The sequence below is a fragment of the Anomaloglossus baeobatrachus genome, chromosome 10, assembly GCF_048569485.1.
Source record: "Anomaloglossus baeobatrachus isolate aAnoBae1 chromosome 10, aAnoBae1.hap1, whole genome shotgun sequence".
Lineage (NCBI taxonomy): Eukaryota > Metazoa > Chordata > Amphibia > Anura > Aromobatidae > Anomaloglossus > Anomaloglossus baeobatrachus.
Genome location: NC_134362.1, coordinates 38,992,982 through 39,018,618, shown reverse-complemented (window position 1 = coordinate 39,018,618; position 25,637 = coordinate 38,992,982). Strand labels below are relative to the sequence as shown.

General features: G+C 48.6%; 1 protein-coding gene across 1 annotated transcript in view; it reads right to left on the bottom strand.

Moving 5' to 3' along the window:
* PACS1 (phosphofurin acidic cluster sorting protein 1) overlaps positions 1-24,764 on the bottom strand; it is a 141,671-nt gene extending 116,907 nt beyond the window's left edge. The window contains exons 1-7 of the mRNA XM_075326269.1: positions 24,554-24,764; positions 12,125-12,212; positions 9,690-9,779; positions 6,510-6,635; positions 3,938-4,082; positions 3,630-3,721; positions 2,532-2,612 (exon numbers count right to left, since the gene is read on the bottom strand). Of these exons, the coding sequence (XP_075182384.1) occupies positions 2,532-2,612; positions 3,630-3,721; positions 3,938-4,082; positions 6,510-6,635; positions 9,690-9,779; positions 12,125-12,212; positions 24,554-24,735 (804 nt within the window). The 5' untranslated portion in view covers positions 24,736-24,764. The remainder of the gene's footprint in view (positions 1-2,531; positions 2,613-3,629; positions 3,722-3,937; positions 4,083-6,509; positions 6,636-9,689; positions 9,780-12,124; positions 12,213-24,553) is intronic.
* Positions 24,765-25,637: the final 873 nt, after the last annotated feature.

Here is a 25,637-nt window from a genome sequence, read left to right as displayed (position 1 = left end):
CATCACCAAGCACAATGCTGAGCTGTACATCACCAAGCACAATGCTGAGCCGTACATCACCAAGCACAATGCTGAGCCGTACATCACCAAGCACAATGCTGAGCTGTACATCACCAAGCACAATGCTGAGCTGTACATCACCAAGCACAATGCTGAGCTGTACATCACCAAGCACAATGCTGAGCCATACATCACCAAGCACAATGCTGAGCCGTACATCACCAAGCACAATGCTGAGCATCGGATGAAACAGTGTAAAGCCACCGCCACTGGACTCGTGTTCTATGCAGTGATGGATCACACTGCTCTATCTGTATCTGATGGACGAGTCTGGGTTTGTTGAATGCCAGAAGAACGTTACCCCCTGGCTGCATTGTGCCGACTGTACAGTTTGGTGGAGGAGTATGGCTGTTATCAGTGATCGGCCTTGGCCCCTTAGTCCCACTGAATGGAAATCCTAATACTTCAGCACAAGACATTGTGGATAATTGTAGCTTCCAGCTTTATGGGAAGTTTGGAGAAGGCCCTTTTCTGTTCCCCATGACTGAGCCCAGTGCACAAGGTCCATACAAACATAGTTGGTGGAGTCTGATGGAAGATCATGACCAGAGCCCGGACCTCAGCCCCATCCAACACCGATAAAGATTATGAGCCCGACTTCCCCCACATCACCTCACAAATGCTCTTCTGAATGAAGGGTCAAAAATCCCCACAGATGCCTCCAAAATCATGTAGAAATCCCTCCCAAAAGAGCGGGAGCCATTATATCTGCCATCTTAATGCCTATGAGCTTATAATGGAATCTAGTAAAAGCTCCTGTGGGTGTCATTTACAGGAGCCCACTACTATTGTCCATAGTGTAGATCTGAGGACTGATTGTAAACCCTAAAACAATGTTAAAATCTAGCTGACAGGGGGCAATACTGACTAGAATGCAAACTAGCTCAGTGACTGGACAAACAAAGCCTCTCATGGAGTTGGCAGGTGCACCTTGGGTCCCAACAGGGCTCCTAGGTCCAGACGGCTCCCAACAGGGCTCCTAGGTCCAGACGGCTCCCAACAGGGCTCCTAGGTCCAGACGGCTCCCAACAGGGCTCCTAGGTCCAGACGGCTCCCAACAGGGCTCCTAGGTCCAGACGGCTCCCAACAGGGCTCCTAGGTCCAGACGGCTCCCAACAGGGCTCCTAGGTCCAGACGGCTCCCAACAGGGCTCCTAGGTCCAGACGGCTCCCAACAGGGCTCCTAGGTCCAGACGGCTCCCAACAGGGCTCCTAGGTCCAGACGGCTCCCAACAGGGCTCCTAGGTCCAGACGGCTCCCAACAGGGCTCCTAGGTCCAGACGGCTCCCAACAGGGCTCCTAGGTCCAGACGGCTCCCAACAGGGCTCCTAGGTCAAGACGGCTCCCAACAGGGCTCCTAGGTCAAGACGGCTCCCAACAGGGCTCCTAGGTCCAGACGGCTCCCAACAGGGCTCCTAGGTCCAGACGGCTCCCAACAGGGCTCCTAGGTCCAGACGGCTCCCAACAGGGCTCCTAGGTCCAGACGGCTCCCAACAGGGCTCCTAGGTCCAGACGGCTCCCAACAGGGCTCCTAGGTCCAGACGGCTCCCAACAGGGCTCCTAGGTCCAGACGGTCCCCAACAGGACTCCTAGGTCCAGACGGCTCCCAACAGGACTCCTACGGTAGGTCCAGACGGCCCCCAACAGGACTCCTAGATCCAGACGGCCCCCAACAGGACTCCTAGGTCCAGACTGCTCCCAACAGGACTCCTAGGTCCAGATGGCTCCCAACAGGACTCCTAGGTCCAGACGGCTCCCAACAGGACTCCTAGGTCCAGACGGCCCCCAACAGGACTCCTAGGTCCAGACGGCCCCCAACAGGACTCCTAGGTCCAGACTGCTCCCAACAGGACTCCTAGGTCCAGACGGCTCCCAACAGGACTCCTAGGTCCAGACGGCTCCTAACAGGACTCCTAGGTCCAGACGGCCCCCAACAGGACTCCTAGGTCCAGACGGCTCCCAACAGGACTCCTAGGTCCAGACTGCTCCCAACAGGACTCCTAGGTCCAGACTGCTCCCAACAGGACTCCTAGGTCCAGACGGCTCCCAACAGGACTACTAGGTCCAGACGGGTCCCAACAGGACTGCTAGGTCAAGACGGGTCTTAACAGGACTACTAGGTCCAGACGGGTCCTAACAAGACTGCTAGGTCTAGACGGGTCCTAACAGGATTACTAGGTCCAGATGGGTCCTAACAGGATTACTAGGTGCAGACGGGTCCTAACAGGACTACTAGGTCCAGACATTAGGGCTACTGGTCCTGCACACTGTCACGTGCCTGACGCACATTGTGCTGTGGGATCCATGACCACCTTTCCTAGAGATCAGGGCACATATTTCGGGTATCTGGCCTCTGGTCAGGTGGAAGGTCTATTACAAACCTTGTGAAGGACAGTGTCACTGTGTGAATTGGTAGCAGTAATCTAACAGCGACCACATGAAGGTGAAAAGACAAATGAGACGCATTCTCACCCTCGTGATGGCGGATGAGGCTTGAATTTTTCTGCGCGACTTTTTCACCTTTCGGACTTCTTCATCCTCATAATAAAAATCCTACAAAAAAAATCCAATAACATTTTTAGAAGAGAACTTATATACATGTTTGATCAATTCCAGAGATTTTTGCGCCTATAACCCCTTTCTGCCATAGGATGTCCCAGTATGTCAGGCTAAGTAGCTGAGCCCCCTCCACACGGGGCAGATGACAGATGTGTTATAGTAGAGGGAGAGAGAGGAGTAAAGAGCGAGAAAGGAGTAAAGAGCGAGAGAGGAGTAAAGAGCGAGAGAGGAGTAAAGAGCGAGAGAGGAGTAAAGAGCGAGAGAGGAGTAAAGAGCGAGAGAGGAGTAAAGAGGGAGAGAGGAGTAAAGAGGGAGAGAGGAGTAAAGAGGGAGAGAGGAGTAAAGAGGGAGAGGAGTAAAGAGGGAGAGGAGTAAAGAGGGAGAGAGGAGTAAAGAGGGAGAGAGGAGTAAAGAGGGAGAGAGGAGTAAAGAGGGAGAGAGGAGTAAAGAGGGAGAGAGGAGTAAAGAGGGAGAGAGGAGTAAAGAGGGAGAGAGGAGTAAAGAGAGGAGTAAAGAGGGAGAGAGAGGAGTTAAGAGGGAGAGAGAGGAGTTAAGAGGGAGAGAGGAGTTAAGAGAGAGAGGAGTAAAGAGAGAGGAGTAAAGAGGGAGAGAAGAGTAAAGAGGGAGAGAGGAGTAAAGAGGGAGAGAGGAGTAAAGAGGGAGAGAGGAGTAAAGAGAGAGAGAGGAGTAAAGAGGGAGAGAAGAGTAAAGAGGGAGAGAAGAGTAAAGAGGGAGAGTAGAGTAAAGAGGGAGAGAAGAGTAAAGAGAGAGAGAAGAGTAAAGAGGGAGAGAAGAGTAAAGAGGGAGAGAAGAGTAAAGAGGGAGAGAAGAGTAAAGAGGGAGAGAAGAGTAAAGAGGGAGAGAGGATTAAAGAGGGAGAGAGGAGTAAAGAGGGAGAGAGGAAGCTTTTACGTGGCGATACATTAAATTTATACATGAGAAAGAGCTTAGAGAGAAAAAAAACAAAAACAAAAACATACTACGATAATAGTAAGAAAATGCATCACGCACCGGTCCGTGTAATGGGTCATCACTCCCCTCTTGTTCTGAAGAGAAGCTTTCATCTTCATCTTCGGAATAATTCTCGATATCCGGGGACCGGTCTGAAGACAACATAAGAGCACGCCTCAATGTTATATATATATATATATATATATATATATATATATATATATATATATATATATACATACATATACATACATACATATACAGTATATGAGCATTATGTAACACACAGTCGCTATCTCTTCACTAAGTGTATACACATATCAGGTATTTAGAAAAACAAGCCCCAGATGCTGGATATTTGCTTGTACCGGATAGTTTGGCTTTCGGTCCCTCGTGATCTATCGGCTGACTGGAGAGGGAATGGATATTTATCTCTGCAACAGGCAGAGACACATCCTTGGCGTGACTATGAAGAGACAAGACGAGGCCGCTTTCACTGGGAAACTGCAAAACCTGAAAGAAGAAGAGATGACTGAGCAGAACGCACGACACACGTCTTACCCAGAACTGCAAATATATGTGTGTATGTTTATAGATATATACGAGACAGCCATAACATTAGAACCACTGACAGGTGAGCTTGAACTGACAGGATTTGAGCAACTGTGAGTGTTCCCGGGATACAGTGGGTCTTGTGGAGCGTTCACAGTGTACGACAAGTCTCGTGGGATGTTCCCAGCATATGGTGGATCTTGTGGGGTTTTCCCAGCATATGGTGGATCTTGTGGGGTGTTCCAGGTATATGGCAGATCTTGTGGGATGTTCCCGGCATATGGTGGATCTTCTGGGGTTTTCCAGATATCCGGTGGATCTTGTGGGTTTTTCCCAGTATCTGGCAGGTTTTGTGGGGTGTTCCCAGTATACAGCAGGTCTTGTGGAGTGTTCCCGGTATACAGCAGGTCTTGTGGGGTGTTCCCGGTATACAGCAGGTCTTGTGGAGTGTTCCCGGTATACAGCAGGTCTTGTGGAGTGTTCCCGGTATACAGCAGGTCTTGTGGAGTGTTCCCGGTATACAGCAGGTCTTGTGGAGTGTTCCCGGTATACAGCAGGTCTTGTGGAGTGTTCCCGGTATACAGCAGGTCTTGTGGAGTGTTCCCGGTATACAGCAGGTCTTGTGGGGTGTTCCCGGTATACAGCAGGTCTTGTGGAGTGTTCCCGGTATACAGCAGGTCTTGTGGAGTGTTCCCGGTATACAGCAGGTCTTGTGGAGTGTTCCCGGTATACAGCAGGTCTTGTGGAGTGTTCCCGGTATACAGCAGGTCTTGTGGAGTGTTCCCGGTATACAGCAGGTCTTGTGGGGTGTTCCCGGTATACAGCAGGTCTTGTGGGGTGTTCCCGGTATACAGCAGGTCTTGTGGAGTGTTCCCGGTATACAGCAGGTCTTGTGGAGTGTTCCCGGTATACAGCAGGTCTTGTGGAGTGTTCCCGGTATACAGCAGGTCTTGTGGAGTGTTCCCGGTATACAGCAGGTCTTGTGGAGTGTTCCCGGTATACAGCAGGTCTTGTGGGGTGTTCCCGGTATACAGCAGGTCTTGTGGAGTGTTCCCGGTATACAGCAGGTCTTGTGGGGTGTTCCCGGTATACAGCAGGTCTTGTGGAGTGTTCCCGGTATACAGCAGGTCTTGTGGGGTGTTCCCGGTATACAGCAGGTCTTGTGGAGTGTTCCCGGTATACAGCAGGTCTTGTGGGGTGTTCCCGGTATACAGCAGGTCTTGTGGAGTGTTCCCGGTATACAGCAGGTCTTGTGGAGTGTTCCCGGTATACAGCAGGTCTTGTGGGGTGTTCCCAATATACAACAGGTCTTGTGGGGTGTTCCCGGCATATGGGGAATCTTGTGGGGTATTCCCGGTATATGGCAGGACTTGTAGCAAGTCCCCAGTATACGGTAGGTCTGGTGGGGTGTTCCTGGTATACGGTGGGTCTTGTGGGGCGTTCCCGGTATACGGTAGGTCTGGTGGAGTGTTCCTGGTATATGGTGGGTCTTGTGGGTTGTTCCTGGTATACGGTAGGTCTGGTGGCATGTTCCTGGTATATGGTGGGTCTTGTGGGGTGTTCCCAGTATATGGCAGGACTTGTAGGAAGTCCCCAGTAGACGGTAGGTCTGGAGGAATGTTCCTGGTATATGGTGTGTCTTGTGGGGTGTTCACGGTATATCACAGGACTTGTAGGAAGTCCCCAGTAGACGGTAGGTCTGGTGGGGTGTTCCTGGTATATGTTGGGTCTTGTGGTTTGTTCCCGGTATACAACGGGTTGTGTGGAGTGTTCCAGGTATATTGCAGATCTTGTGGGGTGCTCCTGGTATATGGAGGGTCTTACGGGGTGCTACCGATATAGGTCTTGTAGGCAGTTCTCGGCATACGGAGGGGCTTGTGGGATGTCCCCAATATACACGTCTGGTTCCCAATATGCATTGATTGGTAACTACCAAAAGATTCAAGGACAGAAATGTGAACCAACACTCCTGGCACCTTGTTGCATGTCTCCCTAGATCTCCTTCCTATCGGCCTTTCTAGGATGTGCAGGGAAAACACATCTGATGTATTGTGGCTGTTCCTCGCAGACGGCAGAAGGATCTGCTGCTAGGATCTTGGCATCTTCTGACGAATGGTGGAGCCTGTGCCTTGAAGGATTGGAACTGTTCTGGCGGCAGGAGGGGCAGTGACACTACATGGGGCCAGTAGTTTTCATGATACGGCGGACGTATATACAGTAAAATCCTCAGCTGTAGATAGTAAGGAACCTAGAGTAAACACTTCACATTCTCTGAGGATCTAAATGCGTGGAAAGTCCATACACAACATCAGATTCCCTAATCTTTCCCGTTCTATATTATTCAATAGGAAATGTTATTTCCTACAATGAGACCCCCGTGGCTCTTACCTCCGCCATATTTATCACCCCCACAGCCAGGCTTTTATACCCCAGGATGGTGCGGTTCTTGTACCGCTTTCGTCGTTGCAGCATGATCTGTAAGCGGTTTGCGTTTCTCTTTAAAAAGTGCGGATACTAAGAAGAAAACAAAAGCAGACAATGTAAGAAGACCTGTCCCATGGGTACGGCACTGTGCTTTTTTTTTGGCTCATCTAAATGCACCGTAAAGGGGTTGTCCGGTGACTCCGCTGGGACCTGCACTGATCAGGGAACTACATAATGGAGCGTGCTTTACCACTGCTTCATTTATTCCCTGTACTTAGCTTTTTCTGGCAGCCCCGTTGTCACACCAGAGCGTACAGACGCTCAGCGTACAGCGCAACACAATGGTAACACTGGGAATGGTATAGAAGGAAGGCCCTGGAAATAGTTGAGTTGCAAGGTGTCCCCTTTCCATGAGTCTGTACCCTGTGCTTCATAACATCCCTATATAGGTTCTTCCCCCCCCTGTCTCCGTCACGTGCCTGGGCCCTTGCTTGCCCTGAACTCACCCTGGCTAGTGAGAAGGCTGGTGAGAGCACTAGTCTCACCACAAGAGATGAGCGAACCTTCGCAGGGCACATTCGAATCTTAGATAAGGTTCGGTTTGTGACCCTGACTTGAACCGAACCTCAACGGAAGTCAGAAATTGGGCAGTTTGTGTCTCCGCCCACATGCAGCCAGTCATACGCAGAACACTTCCGCGAGCAGGCGGACGTTTTTCAATTTTTCTGGAGGGGTTTGTGCACATTAACTCTGATCATGCTGATTTTAACCCCAGTGCAAGCCGTAAAAACACAACTTGTTCGGGGCTGAGCATCAATCATACCCCAGCACAGAGGCTTGCACTCCTAACTCACTGGAACTTCAAACCCGAACTTTGGGGGGGTTTTGGAAGTCAGTTTTCGAACCCGAACCTCGAGCCTCAGATTCGCTCATCTCTACTCACCACTGCAAAAATACAACACAAGGTAAGGAAGACAAACAAAGGGAAGGTGCACACAAAAAGGAAAACACTCCCAACTCCTACAATACAGCTAAACTTCACAGCTGCAATAGTCCCAACTCCTCAGCTTCTTCCAGAGACAGGCTCCTTCCAAAGCGATTAGCCTAAGAATGAGATACTATAACCAGCGTCAGATGGTAAGACACGTGACATTTTATAGCGAAGGCCACAAAAGGGCTACACCTGAGATCAAGGCTACAAAGGACAGCCAGATAGGAAAGAGTCACTTAACTCCTACAGCACTTAAAAAAGTAGATTCACTTATATACAAGTTATAGACCTGCGCCTAATGACTTGTGACCTTCTGATCCCAGACTCTCCAGATTTCTCCCAATAGCGGGAGATGATACCTGTAGAGAATGAATGGAGCGGTGGCTGGTCTGATCCTTTGTAACAAGGATAAAGTTTCTGTTGGAGATAAAGAATCTTCATTCTATTGATCGGTGCAGATCCCAGTGATCGAACCCCCACCTATCACTAAGTAATCACTGGACAACTCCTTTAAAAGGGAATCTGTCACCAGGTTTTTGCTCCCCCATCTCAGAGCAACATAATGTAGAAACAGAGACCCTGATTCCAGCGATGTGTCACTTATTGAGCTGTTTGCTATCCTTTTAATAAATCAATGTTTTCTCTGCTGCAGATCTAGCAGTTATACGGAGCTCATAAATATGCTGGACTACCTGCAGCAGCCATGTAGTCCTGTAATGATAATTTCCTGCTGATTACACAGTCACTTTATCAAAACTACACTAAGCAGCTGAGTAAGTGACACATCACTGGAATCAGGATCTCTGCCCCTATGTTATGCTGCTCTCAGATTAGGTGGCAAAAACCTGGTGACGGATTCCCTTTAAGTGTGCATCACCAGCATGTAAACATAGCCCGATCATGTGGGGTGTTCTTAGTATGTGAAATGTCTTTTTTGGTGTTCCCGGTATACGGCAGGTCTTGAGGGGCATTTCTAGTATACAGTAGGTTTTGTGGGGTGCTCCCAGTATAAGGCAGATCTTGTGGAGTATTATGGACACACCTTCTTATCTCTAGAACAACTGTTAAGAGGAGACTTTGTGCAGCAGCCTTCATGGTAAAATAGTGCTAGGAAACCACTGCTAAGGACAGGCAACAAGCACAAGAGACTTGTTTGGGCTAAAGAACACAAGGAATTGACATTAGACCAGTGGAAATCTGTGCTTTGGTCTGATGAGTCCAAATTTGAGATCTTTGGATCCAACCACCGTGTCTTTGTAGAAAAGGTGAACGGATGGGCTCTACATGCCTGGTTCCCACCGTGAAGCATGGAGGAGGAGGTGTGATGGTGTGGGGGGGGCTTTGCTGGTGACACTGTTGGGATTTATTCAAAATTGAAGGCATACAGAACCAGCATGGCTACCACAGCATCTTGCAGCGGCGTGCTATTCCATCCGGTTTGCGTTTAGTTGGACCATCATTTATTTTTCAACAGGACAATGACCCCAAACACACCTCCAGGCTGTGTAAGGGCTATTTGACTAAGAAGGAGAGTGATGGGGTGCTACGCCAGATGACCTGGTGTCCACAGTCACCAGACCTGAACCCAATCGAGATGGTTTGGGGTGAGCTGGACCACAGAGTGAAGGCAAAAGGGCCAAAAAGTGTTAAGCATCTCTGTGAACTCCTTCAAGACTGTTGGAAAACCATTTCTGGTGGCTACCTCTTGAAGCTCATCAAGAGAATGCCAAGAGTGTGCAAAGCAGTAATCAAAGCAAAAGGTGGCTGCTTTGAAGAACCTACAATATAAGACATATTTTCAGTTGTTTCACACTTTTTTAAGTATTTCATTCCACATGTGTTAATTCATAGTTTTGATGCCTTCAATGTGAATCTACAATTTTCAGAGTCATGAAAATAAAGAAAACTCTTTGAATGAGGTGTGTCCAAACTTTTGGTCTGTACTGTATATCTTGAATATACATGAATATCCTGATAATTGGGTGCTACAATTCCATCATTAAAGGGCAGTCTCTCTACACTGCGTGATCTTGAGACAGTGTCAGGCCCAAACTGGTGACACCCAGATGTCAGCTTCTTCATCAGGAACACGGAGCCATGTAAAGATCTATGGAAAAGTTCTTTCCAAGACTGCAATACCCTCCGGCCCTCACCTGCAGGGAGAACGTGAGCTGTAGTTCGGTCTCTGACACTCCGCTGGTGGGGAGAGAGATTTCATTTGAACGCAAAATTCGTTTTGAGCCCTAAAAACGTAAAAAAAAATAAAAAAAAAAATATCAGTCATAAGAAATAAAACCAAGAAAGGTACAAAACATTGTTCTTTATACTACAATATATCGACCCCCATGATGCCATCCAGCTAGTCCCGGGGGTAGAAGGAGTACTGCTGAACGAAGAAAAAAAAAATCAATTCCCACCCCTATGAAACAGCTGGGGTGGGAATTCATAGTGATTCCTGCCCCCTGCCTCTTGTTCCTCCCCCTGTTATTTATGCTAATTCTATTATACAATCTTTTTACTAAGTGGCTAGAAGGATCTGTGCTGATGTCGTACCCATGTGACCAGAAGGGGCGGGGCCTCAGCCAACATAGCTGATACCAGGAAGCAACATTACTTTTCTGTCGGCTGAGGCCCCGCCCCTTCTGGTCACATGGGTAAGACATCAGCACAGGTCCTTCTAGCCGCTTAGTAAAAAGATTCTATAATAGAATTAGCATAAATAACAGGGGGAGGGGATAACTATGAATGCCCACACTAGCTATTAGCTGATCGGCAGCTGCTGTCACTCAAAAAGCTGCTCATTTTACAAACTTTACTTGCTTGTCTTTCAAAACCTAAACATCCGAGCTGACCACTACAGGTATGTGTAGAATCAGCCTGATAGTGCAAGTATAGCACTGGCTATAGGTTATATACGAAAACCCCAGATCTTCTGTGTATAAGGCTTGTACGTATCTTTCTGTGTCATTCCTCCTGCGGAGACACTAGTGTTCCCCATGGGAGAACGCAGCGTCCATGACCACAATCAGGATTGTGGGCGCAGCGGATTATCGCTGGGTTGTCCCCAATGAGAACGCTTGCATCTCCACAAGCATAACTTGCCATGCTGCGGTTCGGGCAACATGGCGGTTTGGCTGGTGCCACAGGTTGCTGCCAACTCTGAGCTGATATCACCGCATTTCTGGATTTCAAAGAATAGAGAAGAATGGATGCCGTTCTCAAGACAATGGGCGATCACCAGCCACCGATCTTATTCAGATTTCTCTTTTGTTCTTTAACTTTGCCGTTTATTAATGGTTAACCCCTTCACATCCGGGTGATTTCTTGTTTTTGTTTCTTGCTCCCCTTCTTCCGAGAGCCAGAACTAAAACGTTCCAAGTGCACAAAAAATGCAATTGCACGATTGTTTTGGGGATATTTTATTCACCGTGTTCGCTATATGGTAAAACGGATGTGTGGGTGTGATGCCTAAGGTCGGTGAGAATTGATGGATACCAAACATGTATAGGTTTACTTTTATCTAAGGGGGCTAAAAAAAATTCACAGGTTTGTCCAAAAAAGCGGCGCACTTTTTGCACCATCTTCCACGACCCGTAGTTTTCTCATTTTTCGGGATCTGGGGCTCAGTGATGGCTTATTTTTTGCGCCTCAAACTGACGTTTTTAATGGCACCATTCTTGCACAGATGCTACGTTTTGATCGCCTGTTATTGCATTTTGCGCAAAATTTGCGACAACCAAAAAAACGTAATTTTGTTGTTTGGAATTTTTTTTGCCGCTACGTCGTTTATCGATCAGATTAACTGATTTTATATTTTGATAGATCGGGCGTTTCTGAACTCAGCTATACTAAATATGTGTATATTTTTTTAACCCTTTAATTTTCAATGTGGCGAATGGGGGGTGATTTGTTTTTTATTATTTTTATTTTATTTTTTTTTTTCATTTTTTATTTATTTTACTAGTCCCCCTAGGGGGCTATAAGGATCAGCAATCAGATCGCTTGTTCGTTTCTCCCAATCAGAGCTGCACAGCTCTGATCAGCTGAAATGTTGCTTTCCTCTTACAGCTGCTTCTCTGCCGGCTGTAACAGGAAGTGAGTCATGATAGCGACAGGAGTCATCACATCGCCCTGTGCTGCCATGGCAACCATCAGCTCCCTGTGATTGCCTCAAGAGGCCTCCGATAGCGGTGGGTAAGTGCGGCCATTTACATTGCATTGTCACATTTTGACAGCGTGATCTAAGGGATTAACAGGCGCGGGTGGATCGATGATCCACCTGTGCCTGATAGCCGCATATGTCTGCTGTTCAAATCATCAGAAATGTGCATGGATCGCCGAAGCCAGCGGTGATTACCCCGACATGAGGCAGGACGGAGGGATCGTCTGACAGTTTAATGTGTAGGATGATGTCAGGGAACAGAAGGATCCGGAACATCCGCTACTTTTGTTTTCAGGGAAATAAGTTGCTGTGTCGTAGAGAAGACAGGAGCTGGGGAGGAGGAGACAGCTGTGGGCCCAGTGGTCATCTATTGTGTGTGTGGGGGGCTTAACGTGCACAAATCATAAGATGGAGAACGCGTGTTACCTGCAGCTTCACGGCTATAACAACCGATGGTAAATCTTTATCCAGATCCTTCAGCATCACCAGCTTCCGCAGCGTCAGGGAGAAGAGCCTGGGAAGAAGACAGATACAGGCAGTAATCAGCAGCAAACAAAAAGGAGACACTGGATAAGCAAGGAGCCTCTCTATAACACAAGGTGGACAGGACCGGGGTGGACGAGACCTCCCTGTGAACACAAGATGGTAAGAAGCCGTCACTGTGAGACGAAACAGTCCAGGAGCCATAAACCAAGTCGGCAGTCACCTTCATTTCAAGCAGTCCGCCAACTCCGAGGGTGGCTTACGTCGAAAAGTTTGACGGATATCACAGCACCAGATCGCAGCTGACTTTTTTGTGAGGTAAAACATATACCTGCCTGTTTTTAAAAAATGTTTTACCTGATAGAAAGAATTGTGCTCCCATGCTGTAATGACTCTATACTCATTTGGGCCCTCCCCTGATTCTTTTTGTGAGGTAAAACATTTCCCTGCCTGTTTTTAAAAAATGTTTTACCTGACAGAAAGAATTGTGCTCCCATGCTGTAATGACTCTATACTCATTTGGGTCCTCCCCTGACTCTTTTTGTGAGGTAAAACATTTCCCTGCCTGTTTTTAAAAAATGTTTTACCTGACAGAAAAAAAGGTGCTCCCGTGCAGTAATGACTCTATACTCATTTGGGTCCTCCCCTGATTCATTTTGTGAGGTAAAACATTTCCCTACCTGTTTTTAAAAAATGTATTACATCAGAGAAAGAACTGTGCTCCCGTGCTGTAATGACTCTATACTCTCTATACTTGTATCCTTGTCTTGCTAAATTCTCCTAAAAAGGGGCTGAAAGCCCGTACTTACGAAGCGCTCACTGATATCCTAATCAGGCACGAATACTAAGATTCTTTATAGCAAGATATTATTTATTTTAATAGCACATGAATAATCAGTGGTACATAGGCATTAGAACTACTTTATAGTCATAGAATCTTATACAATAACAGAAATATGCATCAACATTACCGGATGTTGTAGCATTCCTTCCTCATCGGAGGGACTCGATTAGTGAGAAGGAATATAACCCGGCCTCTGCATCACATGCGAAGTGTGTCCACTTGAGCGTCCTGGAAATGTCTCTATCTTACTGAGTGAGCCCTGTATTTTTATACCAAACTTTGTACATTGTGGTCGTCGTGTGCACTGAGTATTGCAATTAGTGACCAGCATGTGATTGCTGAGTCACGGTCATGTAACCTGACCACACGCTGCTGTGAGCACCAGTAGCTTCCTACACATGTTGCTAGCTTGACCACTGGTTTCCTGCATATGTTGCAATGAGCCGTGAATTTTACATTGCTAGTTTCCTACACATGTTGCTAATTAACCACTGGTTTCCTGCATATGTTGAACTGTAAGCGTTCCTTCCTCATAATAGTGGTTTGTTCAAGACCTACTAACATGTACTCTTCATCATGGTGAAATTGTGTCAACCAGAGAACACCTCTCTGATACTGAGTTTGGATAGATCAATAAGACCTGTGATCACTATCTTTTGATTAGAATTCCTATCTAATCACACTCATTCTTCAGTCATATCACATTGGTATCACAATCCTCCCCAACCCAGGAGATGTGGTATGAACAGACCACGTCCCTGTATGGGCTCCACTGCGGAGGATGATGGGAGTAGTGTGCCCTACTCATTTGCGTCCTCCCCTTATTCTTTTTGTGAGGAAAATCATTTCCCTGCCTCTTTTTCAAAATGTTTTACCTCACAGAAAGAACTGTGAACTCGTGCTATAATGACTGTATACTCATTTGGGTCCTCCCCTGATTCTTTTTGTGAAGTAAAACATTTCCCTGCCTGTTTTTAAAAAATGTTTTACCTCAGAGAAAGAATTGTGATCTCATGCTGTCATTACTCTATACTCTCTTGCATCCTCCCCAACCCATCAGATGTGGTATGAAAAGACCATGTCCCTGTATGGGCTCCACTGCGGAGGATGATGGGAGTAGTGTGCCCTACATGAAGAAAGACCCCACACAGAGGCTGATGGTCACCAATGAAGAGAAGATATCAGCAGAGTAAATATGGAGGAGCCTGAAAAATAGGAAGACCAGGACACAGACTGTAAGAAAACATCAAAGACTCAAACTCTGATGTAGAAGAGACTCCTATAAGAGCATTCATGCTGCAGACAATCGCCGTCACCACAGCGTACACGTTATTGTGGCTTCCATAATGGTTACAATGAGCACAGCCTTAAAGGGGGTTTCCAGGCTGAAAAGAAAAATCTCTATGTGACTGGAGACTAAGGAATTGTGACATTACGCATTGCACATACTGTCAAGATTCCCCTGTCACCTGCCAACCAATCTCATCCGACATCTCGCAAAGGGAAACTCAGGAGAATCTAATCGTTATGTGAATGTAACATCCCATGAGCGCTCTCTTGTGCTATCAATACACCAGAGTCATGACAGTATACACAGTCCACACAATTCAAAGTCTGCAGTCACACAGAGTAACTACACACTTCTGTTCAGCCTGGAAAACTCCTTTAAGAGTCTGCACCCTTTGTAACAATATCTCACAGAACATCTCACAGATAGGAGAGTCAAAGATCCATTTGCACTAGAATTATGAAAGAAATTGAGTACGACAGGAAAACAAATGCTCAAGATCCAAATGGATAAAACTCATCTAAAGAGCACGGCACCAATGGAGCTGGTCCCTTATATTTATGGATAATGTCACTGCTGCCATCATGATGGATTCTGAGTAGTGATGGGCACTACCATGCTTAGTGCTCATGGTAGCACATGGTAGTGCTCGCTCATCACTAGTTAGGAGTACAAAGCACCCGAGCATGGTAGTGCTCGCTCATCACTAGTTACGAGTACTGAGTACCTGAGCATGGTAGTGCCCGATCATCACTAGTTACGAGTACTGAGCACCCGAGCATGGTAGTGCCCGCTCATCACTAGTTACGAGTACTGAGCACCCGAGCATGGTAGTGCTCGCTCATCACTAGTTACAAATAACGAGCACCCGAGCATGGTAGTGCCCGCTCATCACTAGTTACGAGTACAGAGCACCCGAGCATGGTAGTGCTCGCTCATCACTAGTTACAAGTACCGAGCACCCGAGCATGGTAGTGCCCACTCATCACTAGTTACGAGTACAGAGCACCCGAGCATGGTAGTGCCCGCTCATCACTAGTTACGAGTACAGAGCACCCGAGCATGGTAGTGCTCGCTCATCACTAGTTACAAATAACGAGCACCCGAGCATGGTAGTGCCCGCTCATCACTAGTTACGAGTACCGAGCACCCGAGCTTGGTAGTGCCCGCTCATCTCTAGTTACGAGTACTAAGCACCTGAGCATGGTAGTGCCCGCTCATCACTAGTTACGAGTACTGAGCACCCGAGCATGGTAGTGCTCGCTCATCACTAGTTACAAATAACGAGCACCCGAGCATGGTAGTGCCCGCTCATCTCTAGTTACGAGTACTGAGCACCTGAGCATGGTAGTGCCCGCTCATCACTAGTTACCAGTACTGAGCACCCGAGCATGGTAGTGCTCGCTCATCACTAGTTACAAATAACGAGCACCCGAGCATGGTAGTGCCCGCTCATCTCTAGTTACGAGTACTGAGCACCAGAGCATGGTAGTGCCCGCTCATCACTAGTTACGAGTACTGAGCACCTGAGCATGGTAGTGCTCGCTCATCACTAGTTCCGAGTACTTGTGGGGGTAAGGCCTGTGATGTAGGCGTTTGTATGACAATCGCAAAGACGCCAGAATATGATTTTAAGATGTGCACTCAGGATGTGTTAACCAAGATGAATAAGCTAAAATGTACACTGAACAAAGAAGTATTCATAACACATTGATTGTATTCATAACATGTTGGTTCTCACCAGCTGGGATGTGAAGCTGGGGCTTTATCTCTTAAGGGCGTTTTACACACAGCGACATCGCTAGCGATGTCGCTGGTGAAAGCACCCGCCCCCGTCGGTTGTGCGTCACGGGCAAATCGCTGCCGTGGCGCACAACATCGCTAGGCCCCGTCACACGGACTTACCTGCCTAACGGCGTCGCTGTGGCCGGCGAACCACCTCCTTTCTAAGGGGGTGGTTTGTGCGGTGTCACAGCAGCATCACTAAGCGGCTGCCCAATAGAAGCGGAGGGGCGGAGATCAGCGGCCGTAACATCCCGCCCACCTCCTTCCTTCCTCATTGCCGGCGGCCACAGGTAAGCAGTTGTTCCTCGTTCCTGCGGTGTCACACGTAGCGATGTGTGCTGCCTCAGGAACGACGAACAACCTGCGTCCTGCAACGATATTTGGGATTAGAACGACGTGTCAACGATCAACGAATAGGTGAGTAATTTTGATCGTTAACGGCCGTTCCTGAGTTTGACACGCAACGACGTTGCTAACAAGGCCGGATGTGCGTCACGAATTCCGTGACCCTCAACGACGTCTCGTTAGCGATGTCGCTGCATGTAAAGCCCCCTTTACTCCTTGTTCTCGTTTCAAGGTCAAATGTTGGACTGTATAATTGTGATTGTTTTACAATATACGGGTTAGAAGAGCATTGAGCTTCTCCCGGATAGAGACACGTCTCTGTGTGTGGTCATTGTTCCTCATACATAGATATGCGCAGATCGATTTGAAATCCATCTCTGTGACCCTGAGAATCCCCATTTGTGGTTTCCCCAAAATTCCCAACCTTGACATACTAAGCACCTGAGCATGGTAGTGCCCGCTCATCACTAGTTACGAGTACTGAGCACCCGAGCATGGTAGTGCCCGCTCATCACTAGTTACCAGTACTGAGCACCTGAGCATGGTAGTGCTCGCTCATCACTAGTTACAAGTACTGAGCACCTGAGCATGGTAGTGCCCGCTCATCACTAGTTACCAGTACTGAGCACCTGAGCATGGTAGTGCCCACTCATCACTAGTTACGAGTACAGAGCACCTGAGCATGGTAGTGCCCGCTCATCATTAGTTACCAGTACTGAGCACCCGAGCATGGTAGTGCTCGCTCATCACTAGTTACAAGTACTGAGCACCTGAGCATGGTAGTGCCCACTCATCACTAGTTACGAGTACAGAGCACCTGAGCATGGTAGTGCCCGCTCATCACTAGTTACGAGTACAGAGCACCCGAGCATGGTAGTGCCCGCTCATCACTAGTTACCAGTACTGAGCACCCGGGCATGGTAGTGCACGCTCATCACTAGTTACAAGTACTGAGCACCTGAGCATGGTAGTGCCCGCTCATCACTAGTTACAAGTACTGAGCACCTGAGCATGGTAGTGCCCACTCATCACTAGTTACGAGTACAGAGCACCTGAGCATGGTAGTGCCCGCTCATCATTAGTTACCAGTACTGAGCACCTGAGCATGGTAGTGCCCACTCATCACTAGTTACAAGTACTGAGCACCTGAGCATGGTAGTGCCCACTCATCACTAGTTACAAGTACTGAGCACCTGAGCATGGTAGTGCCCGCTCATCACTAGTTACAAGTACTGAGCACCTGAGCATGGTAGTGCCCACTCATCACTAGTTACGAGTACAGAGCACCTGAGCATGGTAGTGCTCGCTCATCACTAGTTACCAGTACTGAGCACCCGGGCATGGTAGTGCACGCTCATCACTAGTTACAAGTACTGAGCACCTGAGCATGGTAGTGCCCACTCATCACTAGTTACGAGTACAGAGCACCTGAGCATGGTAGTGCCCGCTCATCACTAGTTACGAGTACAGAGCACCCGAGCATGGTAGTGCCCGCTCATCACTAGTTACCAGTACTGAGCACCCGGGCATGGTAGTGCACGCTCATCACTAGTTACAAGTACTGAGCACCTGAGCATGGTAGTGCCCGCTCATCACTAGTTACAAGTACTGAGCACCCGAGCATGGTAGTGCCCACTCATCACTAGTTACGAGTACAGAGCACCTGAGCATGGTAGTGCCCACTCATCACTAGTTACGAGTACAGAGCACCTGAGCATGGTAGTGCCCGCTCATCACTAGTTACGAGTACTGAGCACCCGAGCATGGTAGTGCCCGCTCATCACTAGTTACCAGTACTGAGCACCTGAGCATGGTAGTGCTCGCTCATCACTAGTTACGAGTACTGAGCACCCGAGCATGGTAGTGCCCGCTCATCACTAGTTACGAGTACTGAGCACCCGAGCATGGTAGTGCCCGCTCATCACTAGTTACGAGTACTGAGCACCCGAGCATGGTAGTGCCCGCTCATCACTAGTTACCAGTACTGAGCACCTGAGCATGGTAGTGCTCGCTCATCACTAGTTACAAGTACTGAGCACCTGAGCATGGTAGTGCCCGCTCATCACTAGTTACCAGTACTGAGCACCTGAGCATGGTAGTGCCCACTCATCACTAGTTACGAGTACAGAGCACCTGAGCATGGTAGTGCCCGCTCATCATTAGTTACCAGTACTGAGCACCCGAGCATGGTAGTGCTCGCTCATCACTAGTTACAAGTACTGAGCACCTGAGCATGGTAGTGCCCACTCATCACTAGTTACGAGTACAGAGCACCTGAGCATGGTAGTGCCCGCTCATCATTAGTTACCAGTACTGAGCACCTGAGCATGGTAGTGCCCACTCATCACTAGTTACAAGTACTGAGCACCTGAGCATGGTAGTGCCCACTCATCACTAGTTACAAGTACTGAGCACCTGAGCATGGTAGTGCCCACTCATCACTAGTTACAAGTACTGAGCACCTGAGCATGGTAGTGCCCACTCATCACTAGTTACAAGTACTGAGCACCTGAGCATGGTAGTGCCCACTCATCACTAGTTACGAGTACAGAGCACCTGAGCATGGTAGTGCTCGCTCATCACTAGTTACCAGTACTGAGCACCCGGGCATGGTAGTGCACGCTCATCACTAGTTACAAGTACTGAGCACCTGAGCATGGTAGTGCCCACTCATCACTAGTTACGAGTACAGAGCACCTGAGCATGGTAGTGCCCGCTCATCACTAGTTACGAGTACAGAGCACCCGAGCATGGTAGTGCCCGCTCATCACTAGTTACCAGTACTGAGCACCCGGGCATGGTAGTGCACGCTCATCACTAGTTACAAGTACTGAGCACCTGAGCATGGTAGTGCCCGCTCATCACTAGTTACAAGTACTGAGCACCCGAGCATGGTAGTGCCCACTCATCACTAGTTACGAGTACAGAGCACCTGAGCATGGTAGTGCCCGCTCATCATTAGTTACCAGTACTGAGCACCTGAGCATGGTAGTGCCCACTCATCACTAGTTACAAGTACTGAGCACCTGAGCATGGTAGTGCTCGCTCATCACTAGTTACCAGTACTGAGCACCCGGGCATGGTAGTGCACGCTCATCACTAGTTACAAGTACTGAGCACCTGAGCATGGTAGTGCCCACTCATCACTAGTTACGAGTACAGAGCACCTGAGCATGGTAGTGCCCGCTCATCACTAGTTACGAGTACTGAGCACCCGAGCATGGTAGTGCCCACTCATCACTAGTTACGAGTACAGAGCACCTGAGCATGGTAGTGCCCGCTCATCACTAGTTACGAGTACTGAGCACCCGAGCATGGTAGTGCCCGCTCATCACTAGTTACCAGTACAGAGCACCTGAGCATGGTAGTGCCTGCTCACTCCCCAAAAGGGCCCCAGGATGGGAGACATTATTACCGAAAGAGGTCCAGAAGAAATCACATAATTACACAAAGGAGACAGGATGGGGGAGATTATTACACAGGGGGTGAATATGCATGCATGTCTTTATAGAATCCGGAATGCTACAAGAGCCCATACATTTGACCGACATGTAGGTGAGGGCTCAGGTACAAATTTTCACTGGAGCCCATCGGTCTCTGGTTACACCACTGCATAGGAGCATGGCTGGCTCTAAGGGGTACTTTGCACGTTGCGACATCGCTACTGCGATATCGTCGGAGTCAAATCGAAAGTGGCGCACATCCGGCGCCGGTAACGACGTCGCAACGTGTAAAGCCTAGATGCGCCGATAAACGATCGCAAAAGCGTGGTAAAGCTGCTTTCACACTACGTCTTTTTAACATGCGTCCTGAACGTTTTTTTTAACGCTGAAACGGATCCAGTGCAAATGCGTTTTCATTTCAATGCATTTGCAATGGACTCGCGTTAACATGCGTTCACATGCGTTTGCGTGCGTTATAGTGAGGATCCAGCGACTTCCAGTTTTTTAACATCTTTCAAAAACGCTACTTGTAGCATTTTTGAGCTGCGTCCAACTTCTGCAAATTGCTGGATCCTGACTAAACAGCACGCAAACGCATGTGAACGCTGGCATGCTGATAGGCAGGATCCTGCTTGCTCTACTGAGCATGCCCAGAAACCAGCCTCCGTGATCAGTCCCTCTCTCTCCTACCTCTCTGTCTCTCCCCCTCCCTCTCCCCCACCTGAGAGCTGCGGACACTCGTAACCAAGGTAAATATCGGGTAACCACTTATCTTAGTTACCCGATGTTTACGTTGGTTACGTGTGCAGGGAGCCCGACTCCTAGCAGCTGCAGACGCTTGTAACCAAAGTAAATATCGGGTATCCAAGCAAGTATACCCGATGTTTACCTTGGTTACAAGCCTCGCAGCTGTCAGATGCCGGCTCCCAGTCTGGCACGTTTAGTTCCCCTCACTCCCGATCACATGACTCCAATGCCCGCCCCTAAACATCCAGTGACAGGATCCTGCAAAATAACACATGCATTTTTTGCTGTAAAAGCAGGATCCGCTTTTGCAGCAAAAAAACGTTCAGGACGCATGTTAAAAAGACGTAGTGTGAAAGCCGCCTAAATCGGTGATCTGTGTAGTATCGGTCATTTTCATAATGTCACACCAATAGGAGATATGATGTTGTTCCTCGTTCCTGCGGCAGCATACATCGCTGTGTGTGAAGCCGCAGGAGCGAGGAACATCTCCTTACCTGCCTCCACCGGCTATGCGGAAGAAAGGAGGTGGGCGGGATGTTTACATCCTGCTCATCTCCGCCCCTCCGCTTCTATTGGCCCCCAGCCGTGTGACGTCACTGTGACGCTGCACGACCCGCCCCCTTAGGAAGGAGGCGGTTCGCCGGCCAGAGCGACGTCGCAGGGCAGGTGAGTGCATGTGAAGCTGCCGTAGCGATAATGTTCGCTACGGCAGCTATCACAAGATATCGCTTGTGCGATGGGAGCGGGAACTATCGCGCTCGGCATCGCTAGCGATATCACAGCGTGCAAAGTAACCCTAAGGCTGAATTCAGCTGTCCATGTATCAGGGTGCCCGGACTAGCTATGGGTCTTTTGACCTGAACTTGACTGATTCATACAAGGCTGTCCAGTTGAAGTCAGGAGAACTGTGCCCGGTCCGTGCATCATGACCCGTGCTTGCACTGTGACATATGAATGTCTAAATTCACCCTAAGAGTGAATTCACAGTTGGGTTTTTTTTTGGGGGGGGCGATTTTGCAGCTCAAAAATCCACATCAAATACTCTCCCTATTCATTTCATAGAATTCCCAATAAACTGAGATTAATGACAGTCGTCAATATCAGCTCGGTGGGGGTCCAATACCCGGCACTGCCACTGATTAGCTGCTATCCAGCTCAGATGTAAACAGTGAAGGGATGAGAGTAGCACAGCGCCACTAGCCATGTAGTGGCCACTGCCAGGTACTGCAGATTAGCTCATTTTTATTTTATCTGCAGTGTCTGTTCCGCTCTGTATAAGGCTAGAATCGTACTTGCGAGTGTAAAATCGGTCCGAGTCTCATGCTAGAAAGTGGCATGAGCTCTGTTCAAGTGTTGATCAGTGTGCAATGCAACAGCAATGCGATTATGTGATTTTTCTCATGATTTTAGTCTGTGTGCAATGCGTGTGCGATGCGTTTTTATTCTCAGCAGCTATGTTATCGGCCATTCAGCCCTGCTATATGCCCGCTGACAGCAGCCACAGACAGAGCCGCGCGATCAAAATGAACTCGGATGAACTTCACTGTCATCCCGCGGCTCTGTCTGTGTGTCGTGGCCTGATTTACCCCTGAGTGACTTAAGTGATCGGCGCTATCAGTGGTGCCGTCACTGAGGTTACCCGCGGCCACAGCTGAAGTCCTCCCGCTGAGATCTGTGGCCGCGGGTAACCTGAGTGACGTCATCACTGATAGCACGATTCACTTCAGTCGCTGCGGGGAGCTCACAGAGAGCGGTCGTGGTCTACGGCAGCTCTCTGTCAGCTTCAGATGTAGCAGAGCTGACAGCGTCGTGGGACCTCTGTGGATTATGTCGGACCTGGAGGGGTATTTGGGGACTTTAATAAAGTGATGAAAGAGGTTGGTTTTGGTCATTTATTTCAAATAAAGGATTTTTGGGTGTTTGTATTTATTTCCTTTAACTTACAGGTTAATGATGGAAGGTATCTCGGGGAGACGCCTGCCATGATTAACCTAGGACTTAGTGGCAGCTATGGGCTGCTGCCATTAACTCCTTATTACCTCGATTGCCACCACACCAGGGCAACTCGGGATGAGCTGGGTACAGTTTCAGGACTGTCGCATCTAATGGATGCGGCAATTCCGGGCAGCTGCTGGCTGATATTGTTAGGCTGGGGGGCTCCCCATAACGTGGGGCTCCCCATCCTGACAATACCAGCCTCCAGCCGTATGGCTTTACCCTGGCTGGTATCAAAATTGGGGGGGACCGCACGCAGTTTTTTTAAAATTATTTATTTATTTTACTGCACGATGTAGACCCGCCCACCGGCAGCTGTGATTGGTTGCAGTGAGACAGCTGTCACTCAGCGTGGGGGTGTGTCTGACTACAAAAAATCATAGGCACCGGTGGCGGCGGAAGCAGGGAATACGTGATGGAATAATGATCGGCCGGCATTTTCAAAAGAGAAGCCGCCAGCAGTGTGAACGTCGTGCAGCGCCGCGTCGGTGATCGTGGATCGGTGAGTATGAGAGAGGGGATGGGAGGGAGAGATCGACATGGACGGAGAGAGAGAGACCGACCGACAGGGAGAGAGAGACAGAGAGAGAGAGACCGACAGAGATCGACAGACCGACCGACAGAGAGAGATACCGACCGACAGGGAGAGAATAGAGACCGAGAGGGAGAGACCGACTGACAGAGATAGAGATTGACCGACATTGTCAGACCTCACTCATTTCCAGTATTTTCTGAAACATGCGATAAATGTATTTAGAAAAACGGATGTTACTAGGATGGTGAGTGCCGTCCCGTGACATCCGTTTATTTACCTGCTCCCATAGAGTTTCATTGGGGAAACTCACCAAAACACAACATGCTGCGATTTTTTTTCTCAGTCCGATCTGAGAAAAAATTAGCAGATGTGAGCTGCATCATTGATTAACATGTGTCCGAGTGCAATGCGAGAATTTCTCACATTGCACTTGTGCGAGTTAATCGCAAGTGTGAAACCGGCCTAATGATTACGTCCGGCCCCTGCTAAAGCTAATATGATCAGTCATGGTCAATACTCCACTGATTTTAGTTTGATGACCTATCCTAAGAATCCGATATAGAGCACAACCCCTTTAAATGCCAGGCAATATCCCTTAAAGGTAAACAAAATAGCTGTCTCCCTATAGATCGGTTCCCTAGAAGTCTTCAACCGATCCTCTAATAAACCTTACAAGACGACTCATGATACTTAAAGGGGGTCTACCACTCAAATTTTTTTATTGACACTCGGTACTTTTTCTGATTGCTGCGGCTCCATAGATTCTGGAACAGTTTTTCTTTTTCTTCTGCGCCCCTCCGTTCCAAAGTTACGTCCTCCGGTAATAAAGATGCAAAATGTCTCCTTAACTGGATGTGTACCATAGAACTCATCTGTGGGTGTGGCTGTGTTTTGATTGGAGGAGAAAGAGGACACGCCCATTTAAAGGGACATTTTGCATCTTTAGTACTGGGTACCATAACTTTGGAACGGAGGGACATAGGAGAAAAAGAAAAACTATTCCAGAATCGGTGGAGGGGAAGAAATTAAAGTTTTCGGTGAAAGGTCCGGTATCCCCGGGACCACCCTCATGGCAGACTTCATTGAAGCCACGCCCCATTCATAGACCACACCCCCTTATTATGAGACGCTTTATGGTAACGGTGTTTTTTGGGAGGGCTCAATGGTTGCCTAGGAGACCAGCCCCTCTTCTGGGGTCAGGGAGGTCACTGCTTTTTCCCAGATCTCTAGTGATCTATTATCCCCCCAAAAAATGACCCCTGCACCCCCCTCCAGTCTGCAGTGACTCTCCTTAGGGTCAGTGACTCTCCCCAGACTCCCGGCTCTCCCTGCTTCACCACACACTGCCACAGGTGTGAATGACATCACAGGTTACGCGCTGACGTCATACCTGGGCACGCAGGCCGCGCTGCCTCGGTCTGTCTCCCAGGTGGCGTACAAGTTCATGCGGACCGGACCTCCAGCGGTCGGGGCGGGACCGGTAACGGGTAAATCACCACCGAGAGTGGCGAGCCCTGGCGGTGCCATGACTGTGGCCCCCGAGGGCCCCGTTGTGACAGAGCGCTCGGACATGGCGCAGAGAGAACGGAGCAAGACTGCGGCTGCGGCCAATCAGAAGGTGACAAAGAGGCCACGTGACAGGGCCGGGCCAATGGCAGATCAACGTCACTGGATGTTCTGCGCACCAATCAGCGAGGAGAAACAATGTTTACGGGCGAGGCTTCCTTCCTTGACGTCATCGCTCCTGTGGCCAATGAGCGTGTAGTGCTAGAGCGTTGTCGCTTTACGGCCGCTGTGCTATTAAAGCGACAGACGGCTCTGCTCGGTCCAGCACTGCTGAGCCCGGTGTTACCGGACAAGTAGCGGTCCTGTAACACTAAAGTGTGTGCATTGCACCGCCAGGGGGCGACACACGAGCAGCCCTTCCTATAAATAGCCGAACCTTTTCATTCTGAGGTCCAGGAACACATATGGCACCCTTGTGTCCACCATGCTTTACACTGCAGCTACATATCAGGTTTGAGGGGCCCAGGGGTCTATCAGTAGCATGAATTCTGGTTACAAATCCTAATTGACTGGTGATTTGGGGTTTAGGTCGGCAGGACGAGGAATTTTTCAATTTGCCTCTTAATATATTCAGCCGTTCTTGAAATTAACACTTTCTTTGCGTCTTGATGCCTTAAAAATATTATTTCACAATTTATGAATTAAAATGTATTTTATTCATGGAACGACCCCTTCAAATGCATGGAAGAAAAAGAAAATCATATGCACGACTGGTTTAATAAAATAGTTTCTATTATTCGGCATTTGAATTGGTCTCCCGGCCGCTTCATACTTCATGTGGTCATCATCCAGCTGAGAAAAAGACATGGGATACAAGACGAGCTCACTGACAGGCGCACAGTGAACTCCTTCCTCAGCCATCGATAGACAGAGCAACACAGAAGCTACGGGAGGCAAATGGTGCAAAA